The 24,051-nt window shown below is 49.5% G+C and overlaps 1 protein-coding gene across 1 annotated transcript; it reads left to right on the top strand.

Annotated features, from left to right (window-relative positions):
* The first annotated feature begins 131 nt into the window (after window positions 1-131).
* Window positions 132-23,432, top strand: LOC147043713 (acid-sensing ion channel 2-like). Its single transcript, XM_085933555.1, has 10 exons — window positions 132-761; window positions 15,875-16,025; window positions 18,210-18,337; window positions 19,817-19,967; window positions 20,038-20,094; window positions 20,902-21,055; window positions 21,145-21,236; window positions 21,333-21,412; window positions 21,480-21,548; window positions 21,721-23,432. The coding sequence occupies exons 1-10, from the start codon at window positions 132-134 to the stop codon at window positions 21,820-21,822; spliced, it is 1,614 nt and encodes a 537-aa protein (XP_085789681.1). The 3' UTR covers window positions 21,823-23,432.
* Window positions 23,433-24,051: the final 619 nt, after the last annotated feature.

The raw sequence follows: 24,051 nt of genomic DNA, 5'->3' as shown, positions 1-24,051 counted from the left end.
GCAGCCACTCTTCAATGTCTTCCCGCTGAGTGGACAGCGCCGGAAGGGACCAGCCAACCCGCGCTGGCACCTCGGTTCCCCGAGCGACGGCCAGAAGGGTGATGTGGATTTAGCCTTGACCCCGGAGCTCCATGTGGGCCCCAGCCCCGCAAGCCGGGCTGGGAAATGAGGCGGTTCCGGCCCTGTGGGCGGCGGTCATGGCCCGAGAGGGGCGCCTTCAGCCGTCAAGTCGGGCGCACGCTTTTGCCGGGCTGTCACGGACGCGCCTCCACGGCCTGAGGCAAGTGTGCGTCCCCGGCGGCTCGCTGGGCCGAAGGGTCTTGTGGCTCCTGGCGCTGTGCGCTTCCCTGGGCCTACTGCTGTCCTGGTCCTCCAACCGGCTGCTGCACTGGATGTCCTTCCCCACCTACACTCGGGTCCACGCGGAGTGGGCCAAGGAGCTGGCCTTCCCCGTGGTCACCATCTGCAACAACAACCCCATCCGCCTCTACAAGCTCACCAAGAGCGACTTGTACTTTGCCGGCCACTGGCTGGGCCTGCTGCTGGCCAACCGCACCGTCCGGCCCCTGGTGCTGGACCTGCTGCAGGAGGACCGCGTGGGCTGGTTCGGCAAGCTGTCCGACTTCAGGCTCTTCCTGCCGCCGCGCAACTTCGAAGGCACCAACTTGGAGTTCATGGACCGGCTGAGCCACCAGCTGGACGACATGCTGCTGTCCTGCAAGTACAGAGGGGAACCTTGCGGGGCTCACAACTTCTCGTCTGTAAGTCCACCGCGCGCTTTGGCGACGGCTCACGTGCTCCGCGGAGTTGACGTCCGTAGATGAAAGCTTCCGCTGCTTTGTCAGCGAGCCGACCGAGTCGAAAGCCTTCCGCGGCTTGGGTCATTATGCTTTCTTTTTTACGGCGAGCCGTTATTCCAATTACACGCGGCGCATAGAAGCCTTTGATTAATAGCGTGGAACGGGCTGAGCTAGGCTGTCTTTGCTTCACTCTGAGACACTTTATTTGGCCTATTTTAAAAGGGGCCAGGTTGCTTTTCCGTGTCGCAGGAAAAAGGAAAATCCAAATTTGCAAATCATGTAATGGCGTCCCGTTACAGCCGATCGTTCCTGCCTCATTTGTTCGAAAGGCGAGAGAGCAAATTGGCTTTGCTGGAAGGAAGAGGCTCGCAACCTGTGCTGGATCAAACGTGCCATCTTTTCACTTCCAAGAGCCACCTGCGTGCTTTGGAAGTCAAAACAAAAAGTTGGACCCTGTGTGGGCATTACTACGCTTCTTTTCGCGCTCTCTCTCTCTCTCTCGCTCCCGCTCTCTCCTCCTCCTCGCATTGTTGTTGTATTGGCGTTTGCGTACTGACAGCTCAAAAGCCCACGAGATGCATCAGCCCGCCTGGCGCTGAAAGGCCTTTAATAACAAGCACCAAGCACGCAGGCTCCCTTCCGTTAGCCGGCCTTCAGCTCGACACGTGAATGGCGAGTTGGCTTTGATAAAGAAGTGTTGAAAAATGAGGTCGTGCGTGCACGTCATCATGGAGAACGTCGACGAATCCTACGGCCCCGATTGAAAGTGAACCATGTTGTTATGTTGCAAAGTCTGGATTTGAAGGGGGTTACAAATAAGAGGAAATGGTATTGTTTATTTGAACGTCAAGCCGGAGACCCGTGCACCTACAGAGAAAGCTCTGCAACTCCGGCAATTAAACAGCGTGATACCCGACCGATCACGCTCGTCAACTGGCGTGGAATCAAACGGGCCGTTTCCCCCGAGGCGAGCCGCTATTGTTGCCTATCGAGGTGTTTTTTCTTTCACCGCTTGACATCTGCGGTTCGCCCGGAAGCCGTTAGCGTCAAGTAGCGCCGCCGAGACTGTCGGCAAAAACAAGGCGATAGACGGATCCGCCCGCCAATGGTGTCGGCTATATATATATATATCATTGAGGGCGGTCGGAGTTCAGCTTTTGACAAAGGTAAGCTGCGAGGTTATCCGAGCACCTGTTGGCGGGTCGGAAGGGCGGTGCGACGGAAAAGACGCCTGGTCGGCGCCACCGAGTGTGAGATGGATCCAGTTCAGGCTAAAGCTCTGCTCTGGTGGCTCGTCGCGTTCTCGTTAACCTTTTTGCCCGATACCCCACCCCTGTCGTGATTGAAAAGAATGGCGGCCGGGTAGCCAGCCCCCCTTCAACACGACTGACGCCAGGCCATAAATAGCATTCTCTCAAGCAAATGGCGCAAAGAAACACGCTGCCCGTTTCCAATATATGGCAAGGCCAACCCACCAGGCTAATATTTCTTCCCTTTTCGGCCTTAGGGCAGCAAACGCCCGCCCACACGAGCATCACATCGGATGCAGTTTGGAGTTTGACTTCAGCGCCCAAAACTTTTTCACTCCAAACGGATTTCCAAACCTTTTATGTCTGGTTAATTTGAATGCTTGTGGCTTCTGGGCCAAAATCAGGTGCAGGCTTCTGACGATGCTCCTTCATTATGGTCAAACGGGTCCTGCTGACAGGCACGGAAGGCCAAGCGGGACCAATGTCGTCCTTAAGCGTCTTTGGTGTCTGGCGCTCTGCAATTCGGCCGGCGACTCGTTGAAGGCGATGGCACCGCCGCGTGCGCACATTGTCATTTGGGATTGTTAGATGGAACAGCTTTATTTCAGCTCCATTATGAAATGAATCTTCAACTGTTGAATGTTGCTCGTACGATTGAGGCTTGGAACGTCATCCCAAAAATCGCAGCCATCTTGAAACACTTGCTGTTTCTTCTTCTTCTTCTGTGTTAAACACAAGCACATTCTGCCACCTAGTGGTAGAAAATTGGGTTCTAAATGGCCCTTTTTGGCATCAAGTGATGCGTTTGCCGTGGTGCGGTCCCTCCCGGCAGTCATGTTTTCGTGTCTGAATGCGAGTTTTTCTCCTTTCTGGCGTTATCTTTCTCCTACACTGGCTTCTTTCATCCGCATTCCTTTGGCCGTGCAGAAGCGCCGCAGTCGCTCTGCTTTGGGCTCTTTTATCAGCACGCTGCAACTTGGGCCACGATCGGGCGGAACATATTTGATATCTATCCAAAGCTGTCGACTTTTTCCCCCCCTACTGCTCCTCTTTTTATCTTTCCAAATGAGAGAGGGGAAAAAACCTTGATGAGAGGCCATTTGTGGCGCCTTCCAACTTAGCACTCAGAAGCACTTGACCCGCACTCCAATTTTCTGAGTCTCCTCGGAAAGGAAGGTTGAAAGTGAAGGTAAACACAGAGGAAGAGCTGTTGAGCTCCTGTCAATAATTGAACAAGCCCAACGCTGGCCGCTGCTATCGTCTTCTTTGCAAATAATGGAGGGAGGGAGGGAGGGAGGGAGGGAGGGAGGGAGGAGGCCATTTGCAGTCATGCCTTATGTGTGTTTGGCAGCTTTCATTGTGTCACCCTTCAACCCCACTGTGTGTACCAACAAACTCAATTCCACATCATGAAAAGAAAGTGTCAAAAGGCCTTCAAAGGCAAACTGCTTCCAATCCCAATTGTATGTCGAGCCCCCCCCAAATAGTTGGCTAGTTTAGTTTGAAGATGACTTTTTCGGGTCATTTTTTACAATTTCCACTTGTCCCTCAAAGGTTAAGGCACGGTGCCTGAAGACACCATTTTGACATCAAACGTGGACGCCTAAGACGTCAAACTCACTTTTGTGAAGTGTGCTTCCCTTTCAAACTTTTCCCAAGCAATTTCCCATTTTTCGCATCCAAACTCTGACAGGCACATCTGTCTGTCTGTGTGTGTGTGTGACCTTCTTCGTAACCTCCAGGGGCGGCACACATGCTACTCCCCCACCCAATGCAAATGTCAAGCAGCACGGCCAGGACGCTCATTTGTCTGTCACCCGTCACGTGGGCAAACTCCGCCGTAGCGGGTGTGAGCACTCTTCTGGGGCCAACTCGGGCCGTTAGCGGATGGTCAAAGCCGAGCGGTTACTATTAACATAAGCCATTGTAAGCAGGACATATTGTATTTGTGGCCTCATTGGCTTTTGCGCTCAATTGGGTCCGCGAGGCTGTTGGGTCTCCCACGTGCCGCGCCGTGCAGGGACATGCGCTAATAGGCTGTCCATATTTCCCGACTCCTGCTCAAGACACCCGTGGGAGTCGGCGTAATGAGCCGGCGCCACCTCTGCCCGCCGACTGATGCGGATGACAATACTTGGCGTTGGCATCCGTCTGGCAAGGCAAACGTCGCCGTTGGGAATTTGGCAATTTGAGCCGGAGCGGGAAGAATCACATGGGAGACTCCTGCCCGGGAGTCGTTAGGCAAAGCAGGCAGAACGGGAACATATTTGTCTTGAATAACAAGAGGGGCATCTTAGTCGTCTGAGCAACAGAGCAGCAATTTCATTTCAGCTATCTGCGTGAAAAGAAGCCAGGAGTTTCCAAATGAGTTTCCAAAAGTCGTTAGGAGGAGTACGCAACAATTAAAGCAGCTAGCCGATGTTTGTTTCGGATGTTTTCGTGGTGAAAGCGACCTTTCTAGGCGGGTCCTTTCAGATGCCAACCAAATTTCAAGTCGCTGTGTCAAACTGGTTTCGGCAGCAGCCACGCCGCGACAGGCAATACCAATCATTTACATTCACTGGTCGAACTCCCGCCATCCCTCCCTGTCCCCTCCCTCCCTCCCTGTCCCCTTCCTCCCTCCCTCCCTCCCTCCCTGTCCCCTTCCTCCCTCCCTCCCTCCCTGCTTGTTGATCCCCGCGATATCCCCACCCCAAGTCCATCCTCTGTTGTCTGATCCAAATAAGCAGCGTTGCCAAGGTAACACTTAGGTCGCCTGCCTTCCTCGTATGGCTTTGTCCCCTGTTAATCCCGTCGGAATATTCCAGCGCACACCAGCGGGATGTGGCGCGTCTCTTCCGACCATTGACTTTGACTCCAGGAAGCAACGTGTGAGGAGGCGAGACGGGGATACTTGTCCTTGGATTCACTAGACAAACACTGACACACACACACAACTTTGTGGAGTGACCAATGTCAAATGAAAGAGTAATATTAGTGGATGATCATCATTCATTTTGTGATCACCTGTTGACAGAAAAGGCTAAGAGTCAACATGCGCTATCGCTGCTGTTTTGGTTAGCGACAGAAGTCAAATAGGCTCAGCAATCAAGTTAACCTCGCTCTAGCAAAGTTTTTGAGAAGAAAAGCGCCGAATGGTGGAACTGCACTCGAAGCAGCAGCGAAATGAAAACTCCTAATTCAAATAACACTGTTCCTTTTCTTCCTGAAAGCGCATCCACGACTTTGATGTTAGCGCTTTTGGCGTCAGCCCCAGTTAGCCCGACCGCATGCGCTGACAGGCCACTGTTTTGTCACTCAGATCCTAACCCCAACGACCGCTGCGCCTGAGGGTTGTCATTTCATATCTAATAGATCCAGGCGGCTGTCGTCCATCCCCGCTGGTCGCCGCTTACTTGATTGAGGCTAATGATGCCGCTGTGGTGGGTCGAGGGCATAGGTTTTGTCAAAGACTTTTTCCTGATGGAGGATTTGGATGTTAGATCCAAACAAAAGTGCCCATAGTGGAATTAGTATGTTTTTCAAGCTCCGTGACTCCATATTGTAAATACTGGCATCTTGTCCAGCTACCGGCTGACATGCTAGCTGGTCATGGTTACGCAAATCCTCTTCTCTTCTTCAGCAGCAGCGTTGGTTCTTGTCAAACATCAATGCGTGTTCATTCTGTCTGCCTTCATCTATTTTGAGAGCGTCCCGTGGAGCTAGTGCCTTCATTAGCCATGCTCTGTGACGATGCGCCTGCTCGTCGCAGACTACCGTTAAATAATTCCCGCTCACCTTGGCTCAAACGCGACAGGAGGAGGGAAGTGGCGAGGAGGGTACGACGCAATTAGCTTAAGCCGCCCGCGCCTTAATATTTCACAGCGTATTCAGATCACTACGTTGCTGTGCGGAGACCCGCCGAGACGCCTTTTGTTATCGTTTGCAAGTCAATAAGAGGCGAGCGTGCGGCGCAAACGATATTCTCACCAAACTAATTGCCAATGACTCACGCCTTATGATGAGGGGAAAACGCAAGAAATCACGCTGCGCAGGGAACAGCTATGTCTGTCCATATCTCATTTCAATCGGATGTAATCGGTGTGTAGTTAGCAGAATGCTACCGTGATTTGATCACACAGAGCTCTGATAAGCCAAGACGTTTGGGGTGTCACCACTCTCTTTGTCGGCCTACCGGTCATCATCATCATCATCGCCACCGGCATCGGAAAGGCAGGCATGAAATTCACATAGTTGGGGGGGCCGCGTCCTCGCCGGCTCGCTTGTGATTAAACGGAGAGTCAGTCGCACAGCTGGGAAATAGATGTCTTCTCCAGTGAGCACCGAAACATCTGTTGGAAGAGCCAAGCTGTGTTGTGGCCATATGGGATAAAACAGTGAGCTCTTCCAAAATGCACAGGAATAGAAAACAAGGCAGCCAGCGTACTGTCGACCTCGTGCTAAACACAATCCACCCGTGGCTCTGCGTGGCGTCCAAATCAAGTATCGCCTTCCATCTTTGAATCTCCCAGGCGGGCCAGCCTCTGCGCGTGCCTGCGGCGCGCCAATGATGTCACAATGACATCAGCAGCACTCGGAAAGGGACGTACGCGGGTGACGGGAGGCGGCGCCCGTGTTTGATGTCTGATGCGTGTGGACGAGTGTCGACTCTTCTCATGTTCTGATGAGAGGAAAAACAGGCCGAGCTGTCGCACTCCTCATATTTATTTTGCTCCTCTCGTCTATGGTCGACTGACTGGTCTAGGTGTAGTGTGTTCCCCATTGAACCTGGCTGGCTATTGTAAAAGGCCCCAAAATGCCATGGCTAAGTGAGATTGCAGCAGATCCCCGGAGCATGAGAAGGATCATCCCCGGGCGAGGTTAAGCATCATCAGAAAAGTCGACGTGAAGTAGATCCGACACTGCCGCGTCTCTTCGGGAGAGGCGGTGATTTATTTATTTCCTCCCGCTATTTCGCAGCTGTCAGAGCGGCAAAGTGAAGCCTTTGAATGAGAGAGAGAGAGAGGTTAGGGTTAGGCACCACGCCGCTTGTCTAGACTTGCAGACACTAAGCCGAGCAAAATAAGTCCCAGATCTTAAATGCTTTGTGCGATACGCTAGTTTACAGCGTGAAAAGTCAGTGTCATGATATCTGGCTCCAAACGTTGTGTTTTACAAACAACTGTGTACATTGAGCTGTTAGTGTTCCAATTCTTATTTTCTGGATTCTATTGTTTCTGCCCTCAAAGTTGTTGTCGTTGACCAAAATGGACGGACCTTGGGGATGTGCGTCATCTAGCCCGTGAGTCAGCGCATTTTGCCAAAACAATTTGTTCAAACTGTAGTCTGTGTCTAATTTCTCTCTCGCTCTGAGTTCATTCAAATAGTTTTCCGCCCGCTCGCTTTGTGCTGATGGTACAAAATGGCCGACGAGCACTCCGAAATGGGCAGCCAGCCGGAACATTTGATGATTTTTGTTCACGTCTTTTGCACATTGTGTGTGGGCTCTCAATGCTTCGGACATAATAAGTGAGATATTGTTGTGAATGCTCTGCTTTCCAAGCGGTGGCCATCATGGCAGCCACAACTGCTTGGCAAAAAACCCAAAGAACGGTAAATGGAGAAGGATACCTACCGTTTGAAAACCGTTCATTTCAACGTGGCGCTTCATGTGAGCATTTTTCCAAAACCTAAAAGAATGTTTCAAGCAAGTGTCAAGCAGCTTTCGGTGTGGGCTCATGAGCGCGCGTCACATCCAACAATTAGCCTCCACCGCTAATGGCCATAAATTTGCACGCATTTTAGAGGTTGCGTTCTCATCGCGTCTTTAAACAGCTCAGCAGTCAGCTCACGGCCGAGAAGGCCTTCGCTCTCTCTCTCTCTCACCGACGTGCCTTCTTTTAAAGAAATGATGCGTGTCAGTCGGCGTGTCTCTCGCCGGCAATCTCCGGAAAAGTTACATCCCCCTTAAATGCTTTTGCGACTCCTGTTGGATTGAGGAGCGGCTTAAACTGCAAGTGAGGGAGTCTGTAGTAAAAATTCCCATCAGGAAGTTACAAACGAGAACAGAACATTGGCTGTAAATTGGATTGATGTCATCCGTGACTTTCCTTTTGCTATCAATTACATCAGTAATGGATTTAGGTGTGTTGTTTCTTTTTTTTTTTCAGTCCGCAACTCGCGCACCAACATATATACTTGGGTCACGCTAGCAACGTCTGAAGCCTCCTTGGTATCCGTCCGGCTAACTAAGAGCCACGTCAATTTGAGCTGACGAATGATTCAAAGTCAGATGTAAACACACGAGCGCGTAAAGATCGTTTTTAGCGACGGCGAGTCCGAGACCTGATTTTTTCACTGATCTCCCGGCAGGTTTAAGCCTATTCAACAAGCCGGCTGAATGAATCATTCAGAGCTGCAACCTGCGCCCGAAGCGCGACTTCCTCCCAAATTCAAATGTTCAGCTTCCCGCTGCTTGGCCTTTCAATTCTCTGAATATCCTCAATAGTCGATAGGGAACGCAGCCGTGTGGACGGCCCGCCACGTCTGCTTTCAGCCTCTAATTCCTTTGCAATTATGAAAAGGTTTTTCCCGGCAAGGCTTTTTGTGTGCGCGTGTCTAATCATGGCAAGCAAACGTGATGGTGCTAAGAGAGAAATTAGGCGTCGAAGCCCGTGACTCCTTCCGAGCTTTAATTTCCCCCAGGATGAACCCACCTGCTTTTGTTGTTTGAAAGTTTCCCTTTGCTTCCAAACTTTCCCTTCCAACGAGGCACACGGCAACGTCGGTTCTCCGCTGAGCATTAAAGAAAAGCCCAGATGAAAAGTAGCTCATCGTCGTGCGGAAGTTACGCAAGCGACTGTTTGATGCTAGCCCAGCCGGCTGCAATTGTGCTTTCTTATTATTTCTCTGAAGGAGTGTGGTGCCGTGGCCAGATAGTAAAGCGCTTCTCGCTCGTCTTTGATGCTAACACAAGACTCAATGTTTGACTTGCAGTTGTGTCCTATTTGCGTGACTGCTCATTAACTGTTTTGTACATTTGTTCTCTGATCAGCCAGCCAACAGGTGATTGTGGTCCAAAGTCGGCGTGACGAGGCTAGAAAATGGATTTTTGCTTCTCCCTCTTGGCGGTAAACTTGGCGGAGTCATCAGCGTCCGTCCCACCCAATTTGGTGTTATGCTACGATTGCGAATGAGCGAGCACAACTCTGCCATCGATTGTCAGTACGAGCTGTTTTGCCATCATGGCGATATGAAGACGAGACAGCCGGAAACACGTTTCTCCGTGTCGTCCTCAGCTGTCATTTTCCACAACAGGCAGCGCGGGCAGAGCAGTTGAACCAGTGACTGTGTTCTCCACAGACAATCTTAAAGAGCGCCCCATTGAAATCACCTCTCCCCTCACTTCATTTGCGCTTTTATTTCCCCTCACCTCTTCCAGAAAGTTCCGTCAAGTCAACGCCCCATCGCCAAGCTGTGAAAATCAATAAACACACAAGTGATGAATTCACCATGAAATAGCCAATCAATGACTGATATTCAATTGGATGTAGCTTGATTATTAGCATGCGTCGCGCTGGAAGACAGATCATCGCCATAATGAGCTCTATTGTGCTTTTAGCCCCGCGGGATGAGATTGGAGCCCGTTTGGCGTGTCTGGAAATGATGGCATGTCAGAGTGTGTCAGCGTATCGTTCCGTCGAGGCTAATTGAGACGGCACGCCACGGCACGGCACGGCACGCCAGGGCACGGCACGGCACGTTGGTTTCGGCATTCCACATATCCAAATGTAGCGGAAGCCAGAAAATGACATTTGAAACACCCTCCCCTGCACCATTATGCGCTTCTTTTTTTACATTAATATAAAAATAGAGGCCCACTGTACAGCTAAAATTGTCAAGGAGTCAAATGATTGCAGAAGCCAGCAAGGCAATCAAAAAAAAAGGATCTCCTGTTGAAACAGCACTTTGTCTCCTGTCTTGCTATGTTAGCATAGCAAGTGTTGGCAGGATAAGATTTGGTCAATCGAGTGTCCAATTTGTATTTGTTCACTATGCCATTTTCTGAACGTATCATGACGGTTGTTGTGGATGATTGGACTGCACCTTCTCAATGAGCTTCTTGTACTGATGGCAGGCCATAAATGGCAAGCTTTAAGCGGCAGCATCCGCGCCGGCCGGCCGGCCGGCCGATCCCGATGCTGACGACGCGCTTTAAGGCGGCTATTGCCAAAGGATGTCTGAGCCAATCAATCTGACATTGATTATTTTTCTGTCCGACACAAAGAACTCTTTGTCCTCACCCTGTTGCGGTGTCATTTATGGCAGTTGAGAAAAGCAGGGGACAGACTCTAAATGTCTTGTTTACATGTTAATGATGATGATGATGGCGGTGGGAGGACAGTGTCGTCGCGGCGACTGATAATGAGCTCGGGGAGCACGGCCGTCACCTCCCCGACCGTCATGTGTTTAACGAGGTCGGCAGCCCGCTGCGCTGAGCTGCGCTGAGCTGCGCTGAGCTGAGCTAGCTAACTGACTTTTAATTGCCGCCTGATAACAACACACAAAACACTTCCATGCAGTGCCCAATATCCTTCACCCTCTCTATTCAGTCTTTGTTGTTGTTTTTCTTCTCAATATTGTTTCAATGCTGATGTGGCTGATGCTGTTAATATCCTGTGACTCATGAGAAATGTCCAAATGCTTTCTAAATGCTGGCTGCTTTTATATTTGAAGGGAATTTGAGAGCTTTTTTCAAAAAGTCAGCGTCATCTCGCAAGTCGCGAACAAAAGCTTTTCTTCATCGGCACTCGCATTTGGACGGCAGAACGTCGGCCTCGGGCACTTTACGAGGGCTCCTTCTATTTCTTCCTTTTCCGCACAGAAATGTTCTTGACATTTCAAATGTCACCTTGAAGAACTGCCGTGAAATGTCAGCGTTAGCTGATTGCCTGCGCATATGTGTCATTATCTACGACATATTGAAGGCAAGGCAAGGCAAGGCAAGGCAAGGGGGCAAAAAAGCAAAAGTGGCGCTCCATGTCAATAATGGCCCGTCTGCTCTGGCACTCCCGTGGTGGCGTCCCGACACCAATTTGGTCCGAACCCCTGAACACACCCTGCATTTACCTCCCTCTTATTACCGTAGCAATACTCTTGATCCTCAGTCAGTAAAGTATAAAAAAAAAAAAGCCCACATGTTCTAACTTTCCCTAATGGTGCTCATTTAAAAGCCTACAGAAGACGTTGATCCATTTTCAACCACCGCTGCTTTTGTTGCTCTCCCTTCCGCACTTGGATAATTAGTGTGAACACTGGCTAATAATTGATGGCGCAGCGAGCGGTCGCTTTGAGCCCAGTTTGCTCCTCCGATGAGCAAAAAGCTAGGAGGGCGGGCGCTGACTTTGGAAAGGCACAGCAACGGCACACAAATCCATCAGAGGAATGAGCTGATGTTATGGCTAAAGCTCCTCCCTCGCCCGCTAGCTCGCCGGGGGTGCTCCTTGCTATATGAACAGTCGCCATTCATTTGGCCCGTGATGAATACGACTCTTTCAGTGTTTGCTTTAGCGGCAGGCAGAGCAAAATGTTGTTTGGCCCATCGTGCCGTGTATTTCTAGTAACGACCAATAACTTCATGGTCCGAAATCCGCTCGCCCACTCCGGTTTTTGTTAGCAGCTTTTGTTTGTGTTTATTGCTTCCATCGCTCTTGTTTTTTCTCAGCTTGCAGGTATGAAGCCATCATGTTGCCATGACCAATCACATGGATGTGACATCCTTCTCCAAAAGTCTGCAGGCAGGGCTAAGAAAGAAAAAAAGGCTCGCTCGGCGTGTTACTGTGACTAGCAAACGCAGCGCACGCTTTCTGAAAGGGCATTGGGAATTGAAATTGGCTTTTTAGTTATTCATGTCCCCTCATGTTATCATTTCATTTTCTTTGCCGATTAATATTTCACTCATCCGCGCTCCATATTCATGCCAATCGCTGGCACATAATGCGGCGGGAATTATTGGAAAGCACATTTGGAAACGACTCCATTTGGAATTTGTACCCACAGTAAAGTTCACCCTTTTTAATTGCTTCCTTCTTTCAGCTCTTTTTCCGTGCGCCTTGTCCACGTTATGATCACGTGTCGAGTGGGCTTTCGCTGTAAAAGAGGCCGTGATTCAAATTGCTGACCTTTTGTCCAAGCCGGAATGAAAACGGTGAGCTGAGCGGTGTCATCGTGTCGACGTAAATCAAAAAAGGACCGATTCGCATTACGGTCAATTCGATACAATTGGCACAACAACGACCGCCTTATTACCGAGTACCCGACTTTGTAACTTCCCACCGCTCCCTGCTTCTAAGCAGGCGTGCCTAATAAAACGACCGTCGAGGTGAACGTCTCGTGCGGCTCGGCTTAACACACCACGCGGGGATTTGATTCGAGCGGAGTGGATGTCATTTTTTATGCATTAGCCGTGCTAAAATCCGAAGAAATGCAGTCACGGCGTTTCGCTCGTTCGTCCCTTTGCGTGAGCGGCTATGCTATGGACTGCAAGCGATGCTAGCAATAAATGACATTTAGATGAAGCGAAAGGTAGATGGATGGATGGATGGATGGATGGATGGATGGATGGATAGATGGATGGATGGATGGATGGATGGATGGATGGATGGATGGATGGATGGATGGATGGATGGATGTTGGGAAGAATCCACGCCCACTCAAGTTATAGTATGAACAACAGGACATTTAGTCTACTGATAATTGAATTGCAGTTTAATGTGAGTTATTGACTCTCCTGCTTCAATCATCCACTGTTGGGGATGTGGGAATATCCTCAACTCCATCTTTTCTGTGAATAAACATGTGAGCGGGACTCCATCTTGGCGGGGACTCTGTGGCGCTGCCACGCTAATCGGTCATTAGCGGGGATGGGGACGCTAATGTAGACGAAAAGCGTGCAACTATGGAACAGATGGATGAACGAGTGAACAGATGGACCCACGACAGAGGCTTAGAGTAGATATTTCTGTTCTAGAAGATACCATCGGACTCGTCCTTGGCGTGTCTGACCTAATGTAGCGTGACAACCGCTGCCTGCCTTCCTTCCTTTCCTTGACTATGAGCTGCTGTATTAAGTCACGAGGGTGCCTGACGACTGTAATCAGATTTCACCTCCTCACTGGAAAGAAAATGTGACAAGCGAAGGGGAACATCTTTAATGGATTTGCTCCGCATCCCTGGACACTCCCCACCCCGCCGTGACTTCCTTCCTTCCTTCCTTCCTTCCTTCCTTCCTTCCTTCCTTCCTTCCTTCCTTCCTTCCTTCCTTCCTTCCTTCCTTCCTTCCTTCCTTCCCGTGCGTCACGTTATCAGCTGTCAATGACACAATGCAGACGCGGTCATAAATCAGCCGCCGCCGCCGCCGCCGCCTTCCAAATTGTCACGGTCAGTTTGAATTGGCCCTTTTTTGAAGCAAAATCACACGTGGAATTCAGTATGGGTCTGCCAATTGAATATTCCGTTGACTGCTAGCGTTAGCATGAGTAATATTTCTCAAAGGCCGCTTCAGCAGACATGAGCACGCTAAGCAGCTAACCTCACATTCATTTCACTGTCCTATAACTCACTGAACCCGTGCTTATTGTAGTACCCCTCCCTCCCTCCCTCCATCCGCGCTCATATAAATCTCACGCCATTCTTTTGCGCTATCGCGGCAGCGTCGCCTTGTAAAAAACCCCAAACATCATCACGGAGCACCGTGATGAACGACTTCCACAAAAAGCGGCCGTTGGTTTGGAAGGTGGCGGGAGCTGCCAAGTCGACCCCACGCCGGCTGCGCTGCGTTGACCAAGGAGAAGGCGTCACAAATACTGATTGACATTCTTTTTTGCCAGAAATTCAAGTTGGGCTTTTTTACTTGGAGCCTGGGTTAGGGTTGGTTTGTGGTTCTCTTTCCATCCCTCCCTCCCTCCCTCCCTCATTTGTTCTTCCTTCTTCTTTGCTCCTTTGCTTTGCATTTTTGCATTCTTCTTTCCTTCCTTCTACCTCCCTCCTTTCTTTTTCGCTTCCTTCCTTCTATCCTGCCATCCTGACTGACTATCCTTCTCCATGCTGTTTGGCCCTTTGATATGATTGAGTGTTTTGACTTTCACTTGTGACGATGACTAAACAATTTCCCCCAATTCATGCCAGTACGCCCGCTCGGACTATTAAAGAGCCTCACATGAAGGTGCTTTGATTTGTGCTGAATAATTGAACACCGGAATACAGTCGTTTATATGAAATGCCTTCACGAGTGATTAGAGTGGATGGCGTCAATTATTCACACATTTTGGCGGCAGAGCTGGAGCGAATAGGGAGACTGTCATTTCAAAAGGGGGGATGTATGGCTATTGTTTATTTCTTGACTTGTTTAGTGATGTGGACTTTTTGCACTAAAAGTCTTTCTCTCCAGTCATTACTTGTGTAAATATGGTAGTGTAGTCTGTTCTCATAACAACTTATTGATTGTCCAAACAATAACTGCACCGGCGCCTCATAAGAACTCTCTCCCTCCCTCCCTCCTCGGATCCCCGGCGTTTCCATTTTCTCGTTCCGTCGGGCTGCTAAAGGCAAACGGGAATGTGGGTATTCATTGAATGCGACCATTTGCATAATTTTTCATTTCCATTAATTTGAGTCTTCCAATTGGATTGAATTTTAGATTCGATTCTGCGTGTTTTTTTGGTGTCATCAAATGACCCGCTTGTGAGAATCTAGCGTACAGTAGTGCCGTGCGCACATGTATTGTGCTGTGCAATTTCTCCACTTTGTTGCAATGTGTCATATAGCTTTTCTTCACTCACCTTTTTCCTCTTTTGTACAGACGCATTTGATCTGTCAACTCATCAAATGCTCCCCTTTAGCCCTTCCATTTTGTGTCCTTCTAAAGCAGACACCGTGTCTTTTCCTTTCAAAGGAATTGCGCAATACGACGATTGTGTCAGATGTGCGGACAGGCCCGAGAGCTCATTATGGGCTCCTCTTTTTCTTTTTTGGACGTCTCCACCGGAGGCAACAGATGACAAGTAGCGGGAAGCGACGGCTGAAGATTTTCACTGGCGGAGGCCGCGCTTTGTCGTTAGCATCTTTTGTCATGCCGTCGCCTCGCGGGACGACGACTCTTTTCTCCCGGAACCTTGTTGACCCGCGCTGTGGAGCTAGACAAATGCAGAGGCGACCTCAGATCCATTCCGAGCCGTAGAGGAAAAAAACACACCCGCTCGCCAATTGCGCAGATTGGTCCATTTTTGTCCATTGTGAAGTGACACGAATGTCTTTATTGTGGATTCCGTCTTCTGATGGAATTTGAAGTCTCGGTCGGGGTTGAAATGAAGCCACAAATGTGTTAGCATGTTTGATTGTGGATTCCGTCTTCTGATGGAATTTGAAGTCTCGGTCGGGGTTGAAATGAAGCCACGAATGTGTTAGCATGTTTTGGGTTTGCGCCACAGTCCAATTGTGCCACCGTTGGAGGGGGACTGACCGCTCGTGTCGTTAATGTCTGACTTGTTGTTCCGCCGGCGGCTCTGCTATTAGCAAGCGCGTCGTGGAGGCCAAAAAGACACGCTGCTCTCGGTCACAGTGATCCATGCAAATCTCATCTTTTGTCTGTGAACTAATTAGAAGGAGTTGCCTGATTATCTCCGAGCAGATGGGTCTCGGTTAGGCTAATGAAGTGGGCGGGGCCGGCTGCCGGAACCTCTGACAGCACAATAAAACAAAGACAATGGGTCGGAGTTTCTCCTTTGTGTTCCGGGAGTCCCGCTTGACTCTTAATGATGGTCAATGCGTGCGTGTGTTTTGTGGCAGGTGTTCACCCGCTACGGCAAGTGCTACATGTTCAACGCGGCCGAGGAGGGCAAGTCTCTGCGCAGCACCGTCAAAGGCGGCACGGGGAACGGCCTGGAGATCATGTTGGACATCCAGCAAGACGAATACCTGCCCGTGTGGGGCGACACAGGTGGGCCTCGCCGCCGGCCACCCACCCCTGTTTGTTTTTTCATTCATGCAATTGAAAGTCATCGAGAATGAAGGCGGCGGCGGCGGCGACTCACGCACCCACGCACGCTTCTCTGGCAGAGGGAGCACGTGGCATTTCGTGTGTGTTACGTGGTGCTTTCTTTCTGTTTCTGCTTCTACCCATCGTTTCAAATGAGAGGACAGAATGGAACAACAGCAAATTAGCGCTTTCAACAATCGACAATCAATAATGGAATTCATAAGAAAGAAAACATGCCTGGTAACACTGAAAGTCAAATAGGAACGGTCACATGGGACAGCCTGATTCTTACAAATGTCAGATGGGAATTAAAAAAAAAAAAATCAATAAGAGAGTAAGAATGCACACATGCAAGAAATAAAGTCAAACACGACACATTTGATTGCTTTTGCCACGACAACATCAATGAAATAAATGAAAATCCCATTTGCAGGTACTATCACAATGATTCATCAAATATGTCAGATTGGAATTTATAACGTAAATAAAAGACGAGGCGCGCACATAGGTAGAATCAATAATGACGATAATGGCAAGAGATAATAAACACAAATTTGAATCAAAGGGTGGATTTCTGGCCAGCCTGCGTTGTTTTTGCTGACTTGCATCTGCAATTGTTCCAAAAAGATGCTTCAAGCTTATCTCGCTCCCACTGCTCAAAGAAGGAGCATGAAATGGAGCTTTGCATTTGAAAGCGCTACAAATCAGCTTCTTGCGAAAGTCGCTGCCGTATATTGAGCAATTCTCATCACCATTCATATGATGAAGAATGCGTGGTCACTGGAGTTGCCTGGTAACTAGACTTTATTTCAAGAATGTGGTTGCCTGTTGTTGTGCATCCAAAAGGTGCGGCAACTTCTCGACAGTAGGCCAAGCGATGAAGCGAGCGCCGGACGGCGGGCCGTCTTGATTCTTCTCAAAATATCAAGTCAGAGTCTGCTTTGGTGTCAACTTCTTCACAAATACACAAAGAGCGAGAAGGCATCGGCGTGTTTTTTTGGGGGGACTTTTACGAGCGCAGCTTTCCGGCCCCGCCTTTTCTCAGTCGCTGGCTTAGAGCGTTATCGTCAGGGCCAAAGCTAATTTGCATGTGTGGGTGTTAATGTGCCAAGAAAGCAAAAGGCCGTAAACAAGAACGCAAACAAGGTGAGCTTTAAAGTGATGAAAACGCTTGATGAATGACGACGCTCCTTCATTTACAACGCCGGCTGGCCGCGTGCGTGCATTTTTTTCCATCTCTTCAGAGCTTTAGCAAATGCATCAAAATGAAGGTTGTCAGTACTCATTGAATGACTCAAGTACTTCACTGTCACTGTAAGGGTGCATTATTTATTCCCAAGCTAGCTTTTCAACTCTCTAACATTATCTCTCGATTTTCTATGCGGGCGATTGATTGTCTTAAAGAGAGCAAGAGTCATCTAGGTTTTGAAGGATGTGGATGACGCTAGCCTATCACCTGAAGTGCTGCTTTGCTTTGCTTTGCTTTGCTTTGCTTTGCTCTGCTCTGCTCTGCTCTGCTCTGCTCCAAATTGATTTTGTTGAAGTCGAAGGTGGGTGCTTCGCTACTTCAACCATTCAATGTCACCTTATCACTTACTTGAGACTTTTTGGGATTCTTAATGACTCCCAGTCAAGAGAATTATTGGCGAAATGGGACTGTCAAGGAACGAATGTAACATTTCAAGTCAATGCATTTCACTCTCAAACAGAGGTACTTTTATTTACAGTCACCTTCTCGTCAGTCTTTTTTTTTTAATTTGTGGGTGTTTTTGCTCCTTCCTTGCTTCCTTCCTGCCTCCCATCCTTCCTTCCTTTCCCGCTGGCCGGCCGGCCGGCCAAATCCCAGACAGACGGCGTTTATTGCGTCCGAGCTGTTGCTATGTGTTTTCAAGGTCTGTGGTCAAACCTTTTTCACAAGCAATTTTTTTTTTTGTGGCAAAAAACCTTCCTGTTAGCCAAGTCCATTTTGTCCTAAAACAGTTTTTCTTTACTCGTCAGTTGTGTTCAGCTCTCTTCTGATCTTCTCCATCGAGCGCCACTTTGTATTCCAATCCAACAAGTCCAAAGAAAGCAATTGGACGTTTCCTCCCCATCTGTTGTGGCGTTCCCGATTGTGAACAAAAGGCATTTTTTTATCCCTCGCAGAGGACACGGCGTTCGAGGCAGGCGTCCGAGTCCAGATCCACAGCCAGGCCGAGCCCCCGTTTGTGCACGAGCTGGGCTTCGGCGTAGCGCCCGGCTTCCAGACCTTTGTGGCCACGCAGGAACAGAGGGTGAGTTTACCTTTACTTGCATTTGAAAGTCTCATTTGTAATCCTTACGTATTTGAAAGCCTCAAAGTTGTTAGCCTCACTTCAAACTTGTCCCAAAAAGTCATTTCTGAAATCGGACTCTTCTACATTTCCCCACTTTTTTTTCCCTTCACCTTTTAAGAATGAGTCATTTTATCTCTTTCTCTATATCACGATCAATGTGTCTCTTTTAAGATGACACCCTTGCTTTAACAAGTGTCTGCCATTTTGATTTCAGTGTCATTTCTTGTCTTGTCTTTCTCGTCATAAACTCCATCTCTTGTCCGGACGTGGTGTTCCCTGCTAAAAAGACGCCACGGGTCCCATTCCACCTCCGGAAAGTTCTCAAAAATGACGACCGGAAAGCGTCTTGTTTTGATTGCATCAAGGCTGAGAACAAAAGGTGTTGTTGGTTTCGAAGCATCTTAGCCTTCAGGGCGAGTGTCCGTTCCCCTCCGTCTCGTCAACCCTGAAATATGATCGCATATTACATTAGAGAACACCAAATTTGAAGGCATTTGTGTAAATCCTGCCTCAAAGGCCGCCGAACTCCAGTCTTTCTATTTCACTCGATAAAAGCGAAGGCCTATTTTATCCAGTTGAGCCTGCACTGTGAAGTTCAAGTGCGTGATGATAAAATAAAAACAAAAGAGCAGCCTTTCCCAACATTTTGCCGAGTGAACCGTAAAGCCTCCTTTAAGTCAGCACCCGAGTGAAATATTGATGAAGACAACAAACGGCGGGCGCCAGCCAGCCAGCCAGCCAGCCAGCCAGCTAGCCAGCCAAGGAAGGCCCTTCCTTCCCTTGCCTCACATGCCATTAGACCAAATCGATGGCGAATTAGCCACAATTTGCTTGAATTGGGCCCAAAGAGAAGATTAGCTTAGCGATCGGAAAGGTTAAGGATTGCCGAGCAGCACCTTTCTTTCGCCCAGGTGTTTGTCGCACGGGGGACGTGGCCAATCCGCTTTGAGCAACGAGCGCGGGGGGGCTTCGTCTGCTTTTAACCTGCTGCTGTTTTGGTTCGCCAAAAACGCTCTCGGCAGCAGCTAAGAGAAGCTGGTCATAATGGCGTCACGCCGGCTGCTTTCTTATCATCCGTCACAGCCTGGCACGGTAATCGCTACCATTCGGTGCGCGCGCTGGGCGGCCTTTGCTTCCCCCATCGCAGCCAGCAGCGCAGCGCAGCGCAGCGCAGCGCAGCGCAGAGCAGAGGCGCTTTTAAATCGCAGACAGCAGCGGCCCAATTTTTTCACCTGCCGTCGTCCACAAAATGTAGCGAGCGGGCGGGACGCCAAGTGTCTGCGCAAGCGTGAAATTGTTGAATCCCAAAAAGGCCTCGACAGTGTTGAATTTCGCGCCACTTATGGTTTGGGCGCTAACGTGTTGCCATTAGCATTTGTCAGTTGGTTTCTTCCCGGAAATGCACATTGTGAACAATTTCATTTGTTTGCCTGCTAGCTGAGCTTCCTGCCTCCGCCCTGGGGCGAGTGCGAGTCCAAAGCTCTGGAGTCGGGCTTCTTCCAGGTGTACAGCGTGACCGCCTGTCGGATCGACTGCGAGACGCGCTACATTGTGGAGAACTGCAACTGCAGGATGGTGCACATGCCCGGTAGGTCCAAAGTCAACATTGCAGCCACATTGGCGCTCCGGGCTAACATACTCGTTGGTCTCGGTGACAGGCGACGCATCCTACTGCACCCCCGAGCAGTACAAAGACTGCGCTGAGCCCGCCCTGGGTGAGTCACGTGATGGTGCCGCGCCGTGCCGCGCCGCGCCGCGCCGCGCCGCGCCGCGCCGCCAGTTTGCAAACTTCTTCTGAATGCTATGTAACTCAGAACGTACCTACTGAGTGATGGGGGAAAACAGCTAGTTCTTGGAATTTAGACTGATACATTTCAAAAAGTTCACTCACATAGGCTAAGAAATAGATGAGCGAGCCCTGCCCTGTGTTGAATGTTGCAGTCAAACTTGGCGCGGCCAGAAAATTCCCGCCTCAATAAATTCAGCTCCATGAAAAACTCAGTAGCGAGGCAGAGGATTGCTCGTCTTCTCTTGTAATTGGACGCCTGGATCTCGACGCGCAAATCGGCTCACGTCGGTGCCAATTTGTCGGAATCTTTTTCCCCCCTTCCTTTGAAAAAAAAAACCCAACAGCACCTGTCTCCAACTTGTCAGAGGAGATTACGCATCGCTCGTCTCATCCGGCGATGAAAGTTTAAGAGTACACTTTGACGACCGGAGTTGTGTAATTAGCGGCGAGACGTTGAGCCCGTGTGACAAAGCGTCTCGTGAAATGAGCAAGAGAAGTTTCATTATTTGACGGCGTGTACTTTGTGGCTTCACATCGTTTGCCTTTGGTTGGCCAGAATATAGCCGGCTAGCTTGCTTTGTTTAAGGTCACAGGGTACCTACCATCAGTTTGATTGGGACTTTTCATTGGATGCGGATAGAGATTGCCTCCTCTTCTGCGCCCTTCACCGTCACCACCCCTTCATCATCATCATCATCATCCTCCTCCTCCCCCTCATCATAACGGTCATTAGCCAAGCTGTCGGCGGCGGAGAGCAGCGGCTGCATGTGCCGCACGCCGTGCAACGTGACGCGCTTCAACAAAGAGCTCTCCATGGTCAAAATCCCCAGCAAGACTTCGGCGCGCTACCTGCAGAAGAAGTTCAACAAGTCGGAGAAATACATCGCGTATGTCCGCGTTGGCCGTCCGTCCGTCACGTGCTGGCCGACGCATTTGCTCTTAGCGTGTTGGTTTTTTTTTTTTTTTTTTTCCACAGAGACAATATTTTGGTGTTGGACGTCTTCTTCGAGGCGCTCAACTATGAAACCATTGAGCAGAAGAAAGCCTACGAGGTGGCGGGCCTGCTGGGTAAGCGAAATAATGTTGATCGCTGGAAGAAGAAGAAGGCTCGCTCGCTTGCTTGCTAGCACATCAATAATAATAATGGAGGTAATCCCCTTCCAGGTGACATCGGCGGCCAAATGGGCCTCTTTATCGGGGCCAGCATTCTCACCATCCTGGAGCTTTTTGACTACGCCTACGAGGTCAGTCGTGCTCGCACGGAGGAAGAAGCACGGTACGGTTAGGGTTAACTCGACTGGACTTTTTCAGGTGGTACGGGACAGACTACTGGACCTCCTGAGTCGAGAGGACGAGGAAGAAGGCCGGCGACGGGATGTGGTAAGTGCGCCACTTTCACTTTGTAAAAATGTTGTTTTTTAATGATACTAGTATATATTTTCATGTAGTCAAGGTTTTCTCATTTGATATACTTTCATTTGCAATTCATTGTTCATTCAGTTATTTCTTTGTTTCATTTTATGAATGAAATGAAATGTTGGGTATCTTTTAGACTTCCTGTGACCCTGTGGCCAACCACTCGGAGTCCATCAGCCACAGCGTAGCTGTGCCCCTGCAGGCCACGCTGGGCACCTTGGAGGAGATTGCCTGCTGAGGCCTGGCCTGGCCTGGCCTGGCCCCGCCACCCCCTCCACTCCCCTCCGTCCACTTTGAGGAGAGCCAATCACGAGACGCTAAACAAACCTCAGCCGAGCCAAATGAGTCAGGGAGGGGCGGGCCGAGCGGCGTGGCGCGGCGCGGCGCAAGGTTCACACTTTGGAGACACAAACCTGAGTAGCATCCGTTGGTGGCTCAGCAGACACCATAGTGAACAAAAAAAAAAAGACTGAAAGCCACCAAAGCGCACACATCACTCCTAATGTGCCCGCCCAGCCGCCCGTCTGTCCGTCCGTCCGTCCGTCCGTCCACGTGATGAATGTACAGCTTCAACCTTGGATTCCTCTTTCAGCTTTAAACGGAGAGACGTGATTAATCCGTGATTAATCGCGATTTTGTCGGACAAGGGAAATAGAAATGAGCCAGTGGAGACAGAAAAGAAACTTTCTTTTGATTTTGAATCAGTCCACCAAAAGGCTCAAGGGTGTACTCACACTCGGCAACATTTCTTCTCCTTATGTTGATTTCTATTGTGCAAGATGGCAGAATCATAGCACGATGGGCCATTGTCATTGTCGAACAGCCCGGCTTTATTTGATTTCCCCCTCGTTATTCTGTTCTATCGTGAGAGGTGCCGGCCGGCACTTGTGAGTGATTGCTTCACGCCAATGACACACGCGGACGTGAGGAGCATCCATCCATTGGAATGTTCTATTGTGCAAGATGGCAATCATCAAGAATGCGCAGCCATCGTTCCAAATGTAGGTGAGCTACCGAGAGTTGAGAAGATTTCAATTGTTCGGTCCATTTGCGTAGTGCAGCGCGGCGGAGCAGTTCTGACCGACCGACGGCTGCTGAGATGAGAGGAGCGATGGCGCTGATCAAAAGTTGCCCTTTTTCAAGCTGTGCATTTGTGTTGTCATTGAGTGCTGCTGTTGGCATTAGAAGGACTTTGCAGTTTTTTGGACTCATTTATACCGCGCACCGCGCTAGTTATGGTACGGCGGACCCGTCCGTCCCAAGTGCCCAGTGTGAGCACGCCCCGACAGAGCAACAGAAAGCATCTTTGACACTTAAAGCGGTGTGGCAGTGGCAGCCAGTGTACAAAATGGTGATCACGTCTTCAACCAAAAGATCCCTGACAACCTTTCACAATTTTTGCTCCAAAACAAATAGCTCTGACAGAATGCTTTCTTTTTCTCTCTCTCTCTTCGTACTGGTGTTGTTCAACTATGTTTTGAAGGTTTTACTGAGATACACAATGTTCCTCAGAACGCTGCGCTCTGCTGCCTTGTGATTGGCCCGTCTCCTAAGGGGCGCTGCGGCTTAAGAAAAGCGCGCTTCTGGAAATCTTTTTGTGATTTTGGTTTTTTTGTTCCATTTCCACCATCATCCCAGCATGGTCTCTCCATCTCGCTCGGAATGGATTCATCACTGCACTTTTAATTCAAATTTATTTTTCCCTGTGTATCCGCTGAGCTTGAAAGCCAGCGGCGTGGCGTCAACGTGCTCCGCCTCGGCGCTACCTGGAACCGCTCGCCATGATCTGGCGCCGTTTTTGTGCCACAGCGCCAACATTGTGTTTGCGTATGCGTGTGAGTTTTCAATGTGAAACCATTAAAGAAGACTTTTTTTGTAACACCTGTCTTCTTCTCTTTGATGTTATTGGTGTTTTGCACAATTTTGCATATCTGAACTCCATGGGATATCACCAAGAATTTGTGATCAAAACTTATTGTAGGTTGGTTTCTTCTTTCTGGAATCACCTTCCAAAAGCAATATGGACACTTTGATTTTCAATGTGTTGACACTCAATTTGTTGTTCCAAAGAGCAGATGTCTTTTGATGTGTTGCCGGCTGTCGCTTCATCGATCAAGAAATGAAATTGTTTATCCTCCAACGCAAGCAACCATGGCTGGCTGGAGGTGGGCTTAAATAGGTGACTTTGCCTTGGATTATCATCATGTGAAAATGCCATGCGTGAATCCAGAGCTGAGAACGTCTGTTGCTAGGTAACATTAAACACAGCGACACTTGGTGGACTTGTCTTAAATGCACTGCGGGAAGAACTTGGTGTCTTCCCGTTCATGGACGAGTCAGTGATTTGGATTTCCCGTTCACCAACTGTACCGAGTGACGTCACAGATCCAACAGCCAATCAGGAGGTGGGGGTGAGGGCGGGTGTGGCACTTTTCACTTAAGTTTTTTCCTTAATGAAGTGGCCTGT

Source organism: Syngnathus leptorhynchus, chromosome 16 (genome assembly GCF_054491065.1).
Source record: "Syngnathus leptorhynchus isolate UIUO chromosome 16, UIUO_Slep, whole genome shotgun sequence".
Lineage (NCBI taxonomy): Eukaryota > Metazoa > Chordata > Actinopteri > Syngnathiformes > Syngnathidae > Syngnathus > Syngnathus leptorhynchus.
The sequence above is the reverse complement of the archived record's forward strand: the minus strand, read 5'-3'. Positions and strand labels throughout refer to the sequence as shown.

Bases quoted from the DNA above. Each gene is read 5' to 3' on its own strand.
- LOC147043713 (XM_085933555.1), top strand. From the start codon at position 132: ATGTGGGCCCCAGCCCCGCAAGCCGGGCTGGGAAATGAGGCGGTTCCG. The intron at 18,338-19,816 runs GTGAGTTTACCT...TTTGCCTGCTAG, and splicing joins TGGCCACGCAGGAACAGAGG to CTGAGCTTCCTGCCTCCGCC. The intron at 19,968-20,037 runs GTAGGTCCAAAG...TCTCGGTGACAG, and splicing joins CAGGATGGTGCACATGCCCG to GCGACGCATCCTACTGCACC.